The 13493-nt window shown below is 50.1% G+C and overlaps 1 protein-coding gene and 1 long non-coding RNA gene across 2 annotated transcripts in view; one reads left to right on the forward strand and one right to left on the reverse strand.

Moving 5' to 3' along the window:
• Positions 1–216: 216 nt before the first annotated feature.
• LOC115030899 lies at positions 217–4714 on the reverse strand. Its single transcript, XR_003836498.1, has 3 exons — positions 4633–4714; positions 3559–3713; positions 217–357 (listed from the first exon to the last, which is right to left on the reverse strand). It is a non-coding gene; the product is annotated as an uncharacterized LOC115030899 (long non-coding RNA).
• Positions 4663–13493, forward strand: part of Epha10 (EPH receptor A10) — a 35523-nt gene continuing 26692 nt past the window's right edge. Inside the window, exons 1-3 of the mRNA XM_021161184.2 lie at positions 4663–5752; positions 7672–7736; positions 9309–9987. Of these exons, the coding sequence (XP_021016843.1) occupies positions 5647–5752; positions 7672–7736; positions 9309–9987 (850 nt within the window). The 5' untranslated portion in view covers positions 4663–5646. The remainder of the gene's footprint in view (positions 5753–7671; positions 7737–9308; positions 9988–13493) is intronic.

The following is a 13493-nucleotide window of genomic DNA, read 5'->3' on the forward strand; positions in this document are numbered from 1 at the left end:
CTAACGAAAGTCTAGTCTCCGCTTCTACCATGTGAGTTCCAGCCATCAAACTCAGGTCATCAGGCCTTTACTGGTTAAACCATCTCATTGATTCAAGAATTACAAATTTTATTAATAGATATTAACACTGTTAAAAGGGAGCACTGTGTAATGGAGTTTAAACAACAAACAAACAAACAATTATTAGAGAAACATATGTTGGTACACCCTGTTCTTTGTACTAGGGGCCAGCCAAGGGATTTGGAGGTTTGAGGCTATCAGAATCTGATACCATCAAACCCCAGAATCCTCCAGCCCCTTTCTCACCATCACACAGCTGCTTCCACATCACAGAGCAGCTCCCCTGCATAAATCCTCCTGTAGGAAAGCATAGGAGAGGCATAGTTACAAACAACTCTGACCCCCTGGGCAGTTCTCACTCCTCGCCAAAAATTAATGCACCGCTTCTAATCCCAGCAGGATAGATGCTGAGCTAGTGTGGCCATCCCCAGCTTCCCAGTGCATAGATTCCTTCTTAACGCTGTCATGTCAGGTTTATAAGCCTGGACCACAATGAATTCACCGAGGTAAATGTCACTTCTGATACCACCTGGCAGCTGCCCAGGTGAGTCCTGATGACACTCCCACATCTCCAAGGCCATTTCTTTCAGACTTCTTTGCTTTCTGCCACTCATCTCAAGCAGCTGTACCATCATCCCCCACTGTCTTTTCCTCTACAGCTCTTTACCTAATTCCGTCTTTCTTCCTATCTCATCACTTAACCTTCCTTTACCTTTCTTTCCTCCCCTATTTTGACTTTAATTAAGAGTGTAGTTGAGGCCGGGCATGGTGGCCCATGCCTTTAATTCCAGCACTCAGAAGTCAGAGGCAGGCAGATTTCTGAGTTCGAGGCTAGCCTGGTCTACAAAGTGAGTTCCAGGACAGCCAGGGCTATACCGAGAAACCCTGTCTTGAAAAACCAAACAACAACAACAACAAAAGAGTATAGTTGAGGATTCTTATGACAGAGCCTCTGTGTCAAGTACTGTGCTGGGCCCCATACTGATCTTAGATTCTAAAGCTGGGAGTAACGGCCCACATCGGTACCCTTGGCACTTGAGAGATAGAGACAGGACCATCAGGAGTTTGGGGTTGTCCTCACCTACATAGGGAATTGGAGGCTAGCCTGATCTACATGAGACCCTGTTGAAAAGGGTTTGTTTGTTTGTTTGTTTAAGACTCCATTTCATTTTTTACTTTTGAATCAATTATCTCAGAAATAACTTGTCTTGGGTATGTTGACTTCCTTAGGACAGTGAAGGAGATGTGAAACAGGCAAGGGAAGCATCAGATGAAGAAGCCCCGCCCTGGAGTAAAGCTCTGTACTGCTCTGTGGCCCCACAGCCTTCCTGAGAGCAGAGCCTGCTCCCGAGTTTCCTTGTGCACTGTGAGTTTTCTCCATGGAGAAGATGACCTTCTCTGTCTGCTGAGATGCTCCCTACACCCGTGAAACCAGACTTCACACACTTAGAAACCTTCTCAGTAATGGGTAGATGGATGTTATGATAAAGTTGGATCTCCATCCTGGAAGGTCACTTGGAATTATCTGCAGTGTTGGTTGGGTCTCATAGTCCATAGAGGTTTCCCACTGTGTGTGGCCTTAGAGGGCAGGATTGTAGAGGAAGCCTCGCTTCCTCCCAACATACTTCAAGAGGGAGCCTCAGAGAAATGGGAGAGAAAACAGATGTTTCCAGGGCAGCCTTATTTCTTACTCCAGGAAATGAAGGCTGCTTAGATCCTAGAGACGCCTGGTTACAGGCAGGAAGAGTAGGAAAGCGACCGACCCATGGCCTGAGTATGAAGATGCAGCCACAGGGAAGCCTCGGCGCAAGCTGAAGTTGAAGTGTCCAGACTGGGAGGTGCAGAACCATGGACAGAGACCCGGACAAGGAGCTCCTGGGGCCTGAGGGTTCATTCAGCACCATGGCCAGCCTCCCCACCCCACCCCACCCCTAACCGCTTTCTCACACCCTTCCCCCTCTCAGAGCTATTTTAGAAAAGGGTTTAACCTAGACTGTAGATTGACAAGCTCCAAACCCCAAAAGGCTATGATAAATAATGGTTTGATTAAGGCTGGAGAGATGGCTCAGAGGTTAAGAGTGCTGACTGCTCTTTCGGAGGTTCTGTGTTCATTTCCCAGCAACCACATGGTGGCTCACAACCATCTGTAATGGGATCTGATGCCCTCTTCTGGTGTCTCTGAAGACAGTGACAGTGTATGCATACAATAAATAAATAAATCTTTTTAAAAAGGTAATAATGGTTTGATTAAAAGGAGTACCATCCTGAGGCATGGTGGGAGGAGGGATGCTTCCACTCTGCTGTTGTCTTCTAAGGCCACACACAGCATGAAAACTGTAAGGACTGTGAGAACAGATTCAACACCAAAAGTGCTCTTCCAGGATGCAGATCCAACATCCATCTATGTAAAATAGCTTGTATTCTCCTGTTTTCATTGTCATAGCAGAGTCTTACTGCTGAATAAGCTCGCCCCTTCCAGTTCTTTCTGAACTCTGCCTGGCTGGTTCAACTCAGCTGTTCTGACCCAAATTCCTCTCCAAGCTGACTGATTCAAACTGGCTTCTCTCGGCTTCTGACTGGATTGCTCTGCCCGACCTCAAGCCAACTCTAGCAATCTGTTCTGATCTTCTGGCTCCTTCTCATTCTATGGCTCATTCTGTCTTCACCTGTGTCTAGTTTGTTCTCTCTTCAACCTGTCTTTGTAAAGCTCTCCTAGGAAAACTGTCTTGTCTGACTGAACCAAATTCAACTGACCACTCCTCACTGAACTCTCTTTCCTGTCTGTTCTCAAGGGCGTATGCTTTCTCTGACTCTGACTCATTCTTTCAGATATTACTCTGATTTGTCACTTTGTCTGGATTAAAATTCCTCTACACATCTACACATTACTAAAAGGATTTTTAGTAAATGTGCAAAGTCTGGCATCACAGGGAGTATCTCGGTGGACAGGGAGTATCTCGGTGGACAGGGAGTATCTCGGTGGACAGGGAGTATCTCGGTGGACAGGGAGTATCTCGGTGGNGGAGTATCTCGGTGGACAGGGAGTATCTCGGTGGACAGGGAGTATCTCGGTGGACAGGGAGTATCTCGGTGGACAGGGAGTATCTCGGTGGACAGAGACGTTCATCTCCTCCATGAAGAAACTCACACTGCACAAGGAAACTCAGGACCAAGTCCTGCTCTATAGAGGGACATGGGGGCGAGGAGCAGTAAGGAGCTCTGCAGAATTTCTTCACCAGCCTCCTAGAAGAGTGGGGTCTACCTTGGAGAAACTCCTATTACGATCTGGCTGATTTGCACAAATCTGCAAACATGAGGACTTCTCTGCTTTGTTTTTATTATATATAAACGAACTGCTCACGGAAGAATGAGAAGGATTAGTTCAGTCCCTCCCCTCTTCCCACTCCTAGGGTTTCTGTCTGGCAACTTGTCCCCTCTGTGCACAACAGAGTCTCCCAACAGCCAGAAGTGTCTTATGGGCATCCTATGTAGCCTTACCTGGTTAATCTCATTCATCTGTTCGGCTTCTGAAAGATTCCTGTTTGGCTCCGAGGGAACCAGCCTTTTGGTTTTGTACCCAGGGTCGAAAGCTTCTGGCTGAGGTAAGAAGCCATGCCGGAGTCCTTGTCTACTTCCGAAGAGATAGGACCTGGCTTTAAAGAAAGTGGGTGAGGGGAGGTAGAGTGAGGACTCATTTGGAAATGAAAGAAGTCCTGGGTCTCTAAGCAGCTTCTATAAATACCATCTCCCAGCTCTGGGAGGAGGAGGAGGGGAAGCTGATCGTGAGGAGAATGAAAAGAGGAGCAAGGTGGGAGATACAAGAATCTTTCTTCAGGTAGGTCTTATTTCAGAAACACTGCCTGTCCCTAGGAACTAGACAGAGGCCACACCTCCTTTTGCTTCCTCAGAGAGCTGCAGTCTCCCAGTGTCTCAGCCCAGCCCTTCCTGATGCCCTTCCTTCCCAGAGGCAAAGGAAGCCAATTTCTTCATTCACTCTCTATTACTACTGTCCAACAACTGTACCTGCAGTAAGTTCTTTTGCACACACACACACACACACACACACACACAGAGAGAGAGAGAGAGAGAGAGAGAGAGAGAGAGAGAGAGAGAGAGAATGAGAGCCCTCACAAGAGTGCCTTGTAAATGACCAGTGATCTATGATGGCATGAGTTCCCTTTAAATTCGGTGCCCAGAATTATGGGGTGTGGCAGAGACAAGTGACTCGCCCAGGTATCCTCAGCACAGAGCATGGTATTCAGTAAGTGTTAGCTGGAGGGGTGAGGAGTACATGTCTAAGCAAAATGTGCAGGTGCTGGACACCCACCCCCGTGCATGCATGACCCCCCCAGTGCATACGACACCCACACTCCAAGCTTTTCTGGCTGCTGTAGCACCTGAAGGGAGAGGGGCTTCGCCCCACCCCCACCCCGTGAAAAGCCACAAGGTGGATGCACTGCCACCCATCAAGTTCAGCTCAAATGGTGAAGCTCAGCTGCTTCCTTCGTCCTAGAGGGCCCCAGCCCTCACCACTCCACCAGATGGTTAAACCTTCAGCTCGCAATAAGTGACCTTCATTAAATAGAGGTCGTGTCCCACGTTTCCTTGCGGCTTCTTCAGCTCCAGCTGAACTCTTCGAGGACTGCTCCGCCTCTCTCCCAGGGACCTCAGATTCCAGGTGCTGCATTTCTCGTCATTCTCCTGGGGTACTCAGAGGAGAACCCCAGCCTCTGTGGGCAGAGGTTGTGGGGTATGCTGCTTGTGTGTCTGGAGAGCAAAAGCAAGAACCCGGGAAACGGATTTTTGGTGCAAAATCTGCCACTGCCTGCCTCTCAGCGTCCACATGGTTTCCCAGCCTGGGAAGCGGTGCTGGTAGGGTGGGACCCTGTCTCCAATTTGACTCTTTTTCCAAACAGCGTCTGGAATCGGCCAGTGTGTGTGTGTGTGTGTGTGTGTGTGTGTGTGTGTGTGTGTGTGTGTGATGAGGTTGGGAGAAAAAGGAGGAGGGATCGAACCGTGCAATATTGGGAACCGCAGACACAGGAAGAGGCCAAGGGCTGGGAGACACCAGAGCTCCCTAGAGCCTGAGGTCAGGATATCAGGCTCGGAACCCCCCTACAAGTCCTGAGAACAAGGGTGCTCCCAAGGCTAGCTAAGAGGCTGCAAGTGTCACCGCTTCCCCGCGGACCGCCCCTCCGTAAGCCACGCCCACAGTGCCTACTTCTCAGGATTCAGAGAGCTAAGGTTTAAGGGTTTCTAGTCCACCGACGCCAGCTAGTCTCGCTCTCCAGCAACCCTGCTAACGCTCAGAGCTGCCCTACCCCCACGGTTTGGAGATCTGCGGGACCCTTGGTTTCCCCCTCCAGCTGGGCGTTCCGCCCCTGGCCTACGAAACCCCACCTCCTCATCCTCTGCTGACCGGGATTGGTGGACCTCCCGCGGCGATGCCTAGCGATTGGTCCCCATGGATGATGGTGACCAGCGAGACTCCGCCCCAGCCGGCGTTGGGGTCTGGGGGCACTGCTCAGCGGTGCTGGGCTGGCGAGGCTGGAGCCGCCGCCGCACTGACAGCTCCGTCTGTGGACCATGGAGACTGGCGCCGGTCCACACCCGCTGCGCCTGTTCGTCTGCCTGATACCACTCTGCCTTGCTCTGCTTCTGGGACCTGGGCGCCCCGGGACCGCCGAAGAAGGTAAGGTGGGTTGTGCCTGGGAGCCTGAGATGCCAAAAATTAGGGAGTTGGGGAGGGGGCTAGGAGATTGGAGTAAGGATTCGTTGGAGAGACTACTTTGTGTTGGGGCTTGAAACCAGCGGGCAGCAGAGCGGGAAAGAACTAGAGAAAGAGGGGATGTTGTCTAAGCGATAGAGAAGAGAGGGGTATTGAGGAGCTTAGGTCTGGAGACCTAAGAGGCTGAGAAAGAAAGAGGCTAGGGACCACAAGAGCCCGAGGCAGGTTCAAGGGCCGGTGAGACGGACAGGCTGAGTGATTGGAGGTGGGAGGGGTGGGGGTGGGGAGATGAAGGGAGCAGAGAAACCGAGGGGATGGGGCGAGACCAGAGCATGAGGTGGGATGGAGACGAATAGCAGGGGCCTGCGGGGATCGCAGTGTGGATAGCCGGGGTGGTGGTGGTGGTGTGGGGAAGGGGGGGTGGATGCTAATCCCGCGGGTTGAGTCCGGGCGCTGCTCGAGGTGCTGCCCGTGGAACTGTCCGCAGTGCTGAATCGAGATCGAGTCCCCTGCGCGCGGTCCGCGTTGCGGAGGATTTGGGTCTGTCAGCGACATTAGCACCGGAGTCTTGCCTATGCTCTTGGAACTGTTCAGTTGAATCCAGACGCGTCATAACCAGGTGCAGAACCTGAGATGCTGGAACAGACTCTGCCCACAGGGTCTGTCCTGGCGCGGGATGGCAGATGCCTGCCAGGATGCAATTCCCAGGCACGGTCGGTGACGAAAACCCAGCACACTGTCAGCTGCCCTGCCCACCGTCGCGGCTGCCTCGAGAGTCAGTCTCTCTTAGAAGCTCTCACCTTGGAAGCCCACCCCCCTTCCTTACCACTCTAGGGAAGTAATTTTCTGAGATTTGAAGATGGCCTGGCTTCCTGTCTCTAAGCTGAAAGCTCTACTCTCCAGACCCAGGCTTTTCTGAGCCCAACTGATGAAAGGATGCAGGCTGCTGCTCTGTCACATTCTGAGGGAATAAAGTGACTCCAAGCTTTTCTGGTAGGGAGGAGGTGGAGAGGGTCATGGATTATGTGTGAAGGGGCCCATGACATTCTTTCAAAGGCAATAGAAGTGGCAGCCCCTGGGAAAGGGGCTGAGCAGAGAAGCAAAGATTCCTGATGTTTCCTGTTCCACTTCATTTTCACCAGAGGCTCCAGGAGACAAATGAAAAGAGTATTGGTCATCTCCATGACCTCAGATCTGAGTGGATTTGGGGTACACCCAAGGATTTCCAGATCCACCCATTTCCTCCTGCTAGCTGACAGATAAAATAATAAATTATATAAATGTAATTTGGGGAATTTGGAAAGGGTGGAGAGGGTCAGGGTCACTGGTTTCTATCCCTAATGTGAAAGCTGACCTTAGAGCATCCGCCACGGACTCACTGGAAGGCTGATAATGGTACTCGTTTCAAGAAGAAAAAGGAAGAAAGAAAGCCAGGATCAAATTTCCTGAATTTGTTAATGTTGCCTTAAGGGGGGCAGGGGACAGGCAGTGTGACTGTGTAGTTTGATATGAAGAGATGAATCTGGATTGGAAATTGGTTCCATTGCAACCACAATGGCCCTCATGAGGGCAGCAAGACTTGGAGCCAGAGGAGAGGTAGCATGGCCACAGAAGCAGAAGCTGGAATCAGGCACTGAAGACAGAGGAGAAGCCATAAGGCATTCCGTTGGTGGTCATTAGTCACAAGCCTCAGGGAATGAAAAGAGGTGCCTTTGGTGTTCACGGTGGCTGCCCCTCTCCAGATTTGAGCGACTCAGATCTTCCGGGGGTTTGTTTCATTTCCTATTCCCTCCTGTAGCTATCTGTAATGAATCCAGCAATGGATCCCATCCTCCTAGTCTGACAGTGTGGCTTTCTGACATCCCTATTCTCCCCTCCCTTAGTTATCCTCCTGGACTCCAAAGCCTCCCAGGCTGAGCTGGGCTGGACTGCACTGCCAAGCACTGGGGTAGGTGTTAAAATGTCCCTCCATCCCAAGGACCCTGGAGTAGCCCGAGATCAATCCTTCAGAACCCCGTGTTCACTTAGGATCAAAATGTACCACACAAGCTCCTCACCCACGTTCATGCAGGCAACCTTAAATGCAGCGGGCCACACACACACACACACACACACACACACACACACACACAGAGGAGTAGGAGGGGGACTTGCTGGGAAGTGGCTTGGTGGTAGGGGGAAGGGGATAAGAGAGAATAATGGGGAGATATAGTTAGAGTACGTTAAACATTATGAAATTGTGAAAGAATTTAACACTTTTCAGTTATTTATTTATTTATGTATTGTGTTTATGTGTCGTGTGCACATGGAGGTCAGGACTACCTGTGGGAGTCTGAGGATCAGACTCTGGTCAGGCTTGGGGGGGTAAGAGCCTTTACCCACCAAGGCATGCCAGCTGCTCGTGGAAGGATTTTTAAGATGCACACAGAGTTCATGTTCTCCAGAGCCCTCCTAGAAAAACACCAAGTCTCCGGTTAGTCACTCAGATAAACAAGCAGGAGAACTGGCTGTGTCTAAGAACAGAAATGTGAGCTCTGTGGAGCAAATGCTGCCCACTGCCTCACACACAGTAGCCCCTTTGAGAGGCTGTCAATGATTGGCAGAGTAGGCAAGGTGGGGGGTGGGTGGGGGGTGGAAAGGTCACTGTGTCTGTCTGTCCAGTCAAGCAGGTCTCCTGCTTCAACCTCAGCTTCCTCATCCACAAAAATAAATATCGGGCTTGTTTCTCAGCACACATGTTAATGTTAGGACAGTACAGGGAAGATCAGTGTGGCCCCGCTCAAGGACAACATTCGAAGGCTGCATATTTTAAAAAGAAAAGAGGAAGCCAGGTATGACAGAGAGCTCACGTCTGTAATCCTAGAACTTTGGAAGCTGAGGGAGGAAAATTGCTGTGAGTTTGAGGCTAGCCTGGGATATACAGTGAGATCATGGCCAGCCTAGGCTACAGAGTGAGACTCTTTTTTGTTTGTTTGTTTGTTTGTTTTGTTTTTCGAGATGGGTTTTTCTGTATAGCCCTGGCTGTCTTGGAACTTACTGTGTAGCCCAGGCTGGCCTCGAACTCAGAAATCCACCTGCCTCTGCCTCCCAAGTGCTGGGATTAAAGGCGTGCACCAACCACCGCTCGGTGAGAGTGAGACTCTTATAAAAAAAAAAATCACAACTGGCTTCCTGGTACATGCCTGTAAGCCCAGCTACTCAGGAAATTGAGTCAGGAGGACTGTGAGTTCGGTCTGCCTGACTTAAGAGTGAGTTAAAAGCCAATTTGGACAACTTAGTTTATGTAATGTCAAAAAAAAAAAAAGTAAAGTGCTTGCCCAGCAAGCCCAACGACCTAGGTTCAATCCCCAGTACTGGAAAGCGAGTGAATTGGTGAATTGGTGAAGCGACTCCTCACCCTGCATTTTGTCATCTTAGGGGCTTGCATTACAGGGGGCTGGAAGGCAGGAGAAAGGCAAAGGTAGAGAAAGGCCAGTGCTTAAGGCCAGACTCTGAGGTGTCCTCTGTACTGTCGCCTCAGTGGGAGGAGATTAGTGGCGTAGATGAACACGACCGTCCCATCCGCACGTACCAAGTGTGCAACGTGCTGGAGCCCAACCAGGACAACTGGCTTCAGACAGGCTGGATCAGCCGCGGCCGCGGGCAGCGCATCTTCGTGGAGCTGCAGTTCACACTGCGCGACTGCAGTAGCATACCAGGTGCCACGGGCACCTGCAAAGAGACCTTCAACGCATACTACCTAGAAACCGAGACCGACCTGGGCCGAGGGCGTCCCCGCCTAGGAGGCAACCGACCCCGCAAGATTGACACCATCGCAGCTGATGAGAGCTTCACGCAGGGTGATCTGGGGGAGCGAAAGATGAAGCTGAACACAGAGGTGCGTGAGATCGGCCCCCTCAGCCGGCAAGGCTTCCACCTGGCCTTCCAGGACGTGGGTGCGTGCGTGGCGTTGGTCTCGGTGCGTGTCTACTACAAGCAGTGCCGCGCCACAGTGCGGGGCCTGGCAGCCTTCCCTGCCACCGCAGCTGAGAGCGCCTTCTCCACGCTGGTGGAAGTGGCTGGAACGTGCGTGGCCCACTCGGAAGGGGAGCCCAGCAGCCCTCCCCGCATGCACTGTGGTGCCGATGGCGAGTGGCTGGTGCCTGTGGGCCGTTGCAGCTGCAGTGCAGGATTCCAGGAACATGGTGACATCTGTGAAGGTATCCAGGGCCCCAGAGGGTTGGGATAGGAACATATCGTGCAGATTGCAGGATAGAGTGTGCTCTGGGTGAAGAGGCAGAAGTAGAAGTGGAGAAGCCATGGGCGGAACTGGGAGTCAAGACCTTTTGTGCACCTTCTAGCCAAGACTGGAAAGGAGAATCTGATCCCATATTAAGGATACATTAGGAACCAGGGGTAGTAGCATCGGTCTGTAAAACCTAGCCCTCAGACGCTGAATCAGGAAGATTGGGCACATAGTGAAATTTTGTCTCAAACAAACCAAAAAATGTACAAACCTATATTTCAGGCAATATGATGGGTTCCCATTACCAAAGAGATGAGTGCCTGCATTACTGGCAAAGTTAAGAATGGGCAGTCAGGATCAGAATGCAGGTTTGCCTAACTCTGCAGGTCTACTGCTCCATCATGCTGCCTTCATGCATAGCAAGACATTCCACAGTAGCCCAACCCTGTACAGGCCTGTATTACAGGGACTTCACCCATGGCCGTGTTCAAGTGAGGCTGGCAGGGGACATCTCAGAGCTTAAGAATGGCAAATGGCACCGGGCGGTGGTGGCTCATGCCTTTAATCCCAGCACTTGGGAGGCAGAGGCAGGTGGATTTCTGAGTTCAAGGCTAGCCTGGTCTACAAAGTGAGTTCCAGGACAGCCAGAACTATTCAGAGAAACCCTGTCTCCAAAAGCCAAAAAAAAAAAAAAAAAGAATGGCAAATAGCAGCTTGCATCTCATGGCTCCTAGGACCTCACTCAGCTTTCTGAAGTAGAACTGCGGCTGGCTGGTTCCCTGGGGGTGGGGGGGTGTTTGTGGCTTTGGAGCTGCTGGGTAGGATGGGATGTAGAGTGTGTGCATTTAACCAGAAAATTCAAAGGAATGTATTCTCTCTGTTTCTGTCTTCTGTCTCTCTGTCTCTGTCTCTGTCTCTGTGTGTGTGTGTGTGTGTGTGTATAGTGTCATGCCATGGAGTGCAAGTGGAAGCCAGAGATACCCTCACAGAGTCAGCTCTATCCTTCCACTGTGGATTCTACTATTGAACTCAAGTAGTCACGCTAGACAGCAATTGCCCTTTCCCACTGAGCCATCTCATTATCCACTTTCTAATCCAGGTCTTTCTCTGGGTGTCAGGGTGATAGAAATGTATCAGACACAGCCCCGACTCTTGAAAAGCTCACATCTGGATGGAAGGGGGCAGAGGTTGTTTCTTTTAACTCATACGAAAGTGATACGTGCTATAACACAGCTGCAGAGTGGTAGGTGTCAGCGGAAGTCATTAAGCTTGATGTTGTCATTTCACCTGTTGCTATGATAAAAACAGTCCGATCAGAAACAACCCAAGGGAAGAAAGGGTTGATTTCAGCTTACAGGCCATTGAGGAAAGTCAGAGAAGGAACTCAAGGCATAAAACAGAGGTAGACTGCTTGCTGGTTCATGTTTGCCTAGCTTTTTATGCAGCCCAGGACCATCTGACCAGGGAATGGTACCTGCATCCAGTAGGCTGGGTCCTCCTACATCTAGACAATATATCCCAGACATCCCATAGCTAATCTGATCAGAGAAATCTCTCAGTTGAGACTCAGGTAATGCTATGTATGCCGTGTCAAACTGACAGTTAAAGCTAACCAGGACACAGTTTCCTGACTTACTCAGTCAACCGTTCAAATGAGCTGAGGATTGTCTCCAGCTGTATCCTCTCGCAATATTATTATGGGTGTGGATGAATACAACTGTTTGTTCCCTGAGAAATGGTGGTTAATATGAAACCCAGAAGCAAGAACCCTTCTGAGCTCTCCCAAGCATCCGATTCTCACTGAGTCCTCTACGCCTGTACTACAGTGGTCTGATGGTGTTTCTGTGCTCAGGCATTGATCATGGCAGACCGTGGAAATGTGGAGTGACTGCGTGTCTCAGTTTTCTTTCTGCTGCTTTGATAAATAGCCTGATAAAAACAACTTAGAAGAAAGGGTTTATTTGGCTTCTAATTCTATCTTACAGTCTATTGTGGCGAGGAAGCCACAGAGAACTGGTCACATTATATACACAGCCAAGAGCAGAGAACAACAAATTAATTCATGACTGCTAGTGCTCCACTGGCTTTCTCCATCCTATTCAGTCCAGAGCTCCTGTTCAGGAAAGGTTCCATCCACAGTCCCCATGGGCCTTTGATTCCAGCACTGGAGAAACAGAGGCAGGCAGCTCTAAGTGCGTTCAAGGCTAGCCTAGACTACATAATGAGTTCCAGGATAGACAGGGCTATGTAAACAGACCCTGTCTCAAAAACAAATAGGTGGGTTTTTTTTTCTACTTTCATTAATTCAGTCAAGACAATCCCTCACAGACATTAGGAACAGCTATCCTTAATCTAAAAAAATCCTTTGCAGGCAGATGCCCCAGAAGTCTGTCTCCTAGATACCAGCTTGACAGTTCATGTGAAGCCATTACTCCACGGTGTGTGTCCTACCCACAGAGAGCCCGGTTCTGAGGATAAGGAGAGCTTTCCAGAGCAGGGGAGGTTTGTCTTCCTGGTGGCTGGGAACATTCTGCAGAGGCACAGTGACAAAAAGGAACAGAGTGGTTGGTACTAAATAAGCAACCCAGGGTGGTTACTGCGGCGGGCACGTGGGAGTGTGAGAATCCATAAGCTGGAAGAGGGGCGGGGCCACAAGAGGATGATGAAATAAAGACCTGATGCTTCAGGCCGATGAGGACGGAAGCCAGCGTGTTCAGATTTATACTTTCAAAAGAACGCTCAAGCTGCATCAGCCAAGAGGGGATGGGGGAGGGGAAGCATTGGAGGACAGAAGGGAGGGAGGGAGGAGGGTGGACCCAGTGGTCCAGGAGACAGACTGAGCTGTGAACTGAAATGGTAGCAGCCATCTTTGAATCATGAAGACAGATGGGATGGGATGGGGGAACATGGTGTGGAATGATTGTTGTCTCGGCACCTCCTGAGGTGCAGGAAGAATAGGGTTCAAGGTCATCCTGGGCTACATAGTGAATTTGAAGCCAGCCTAGGTTATATGAGACTCAATCTAAAAAACAAACAAACAAAAGACCCCAAAGGGGCAAGATGGCTCAGCAAGCAAAAGCATTTGCTGTTCAGTCTATAGCCAGCAAAAATGTTTTTTTTTTTTTTAAAAGTGGTTTTCACATGCCTTTAATCCAGTGGCTCACAGTTTTCCTAATGCTGTGACTCTTTAATATAGTACCTCAAGTTGTCGTGACCCCCATAAAATTGTTCTCGTTGCGACTTCATTCATAACTAATTTTGCTTCTGTTATGAACTGAAATGTAAATAGTTCTGGAGACAGAGATTTGCCAGAGGGGTAGAGACCCGTAGGTTGAGAGTCACTGCTTTAGTGCCAGCATCTGTGAGGCAGAGGAAGGCAGCTATCCAGGATAGCCTGGTCTACATAGTGAGTTCCAGGACAGTCAGGGATATATAATAGATCCTGTCTAAAAAGAAAGAGAGCCGGGCGTGGTGGCGCAC

Source organism: Mus caroli, chromosome 4 (genome assembly GCF_900094665.2).
Source record: "Mus caroli chromosome 4, CAROLI_EIJ_v1.1, whole genome shotgun sequence".
In the NCBI taxonomy this organism is placed as follows: domain Eukaryota; kingdom Metazoa; phylum Chordata; class Mammalia; order Rodentia; family Muridae; genus Mus; species Mus caroli.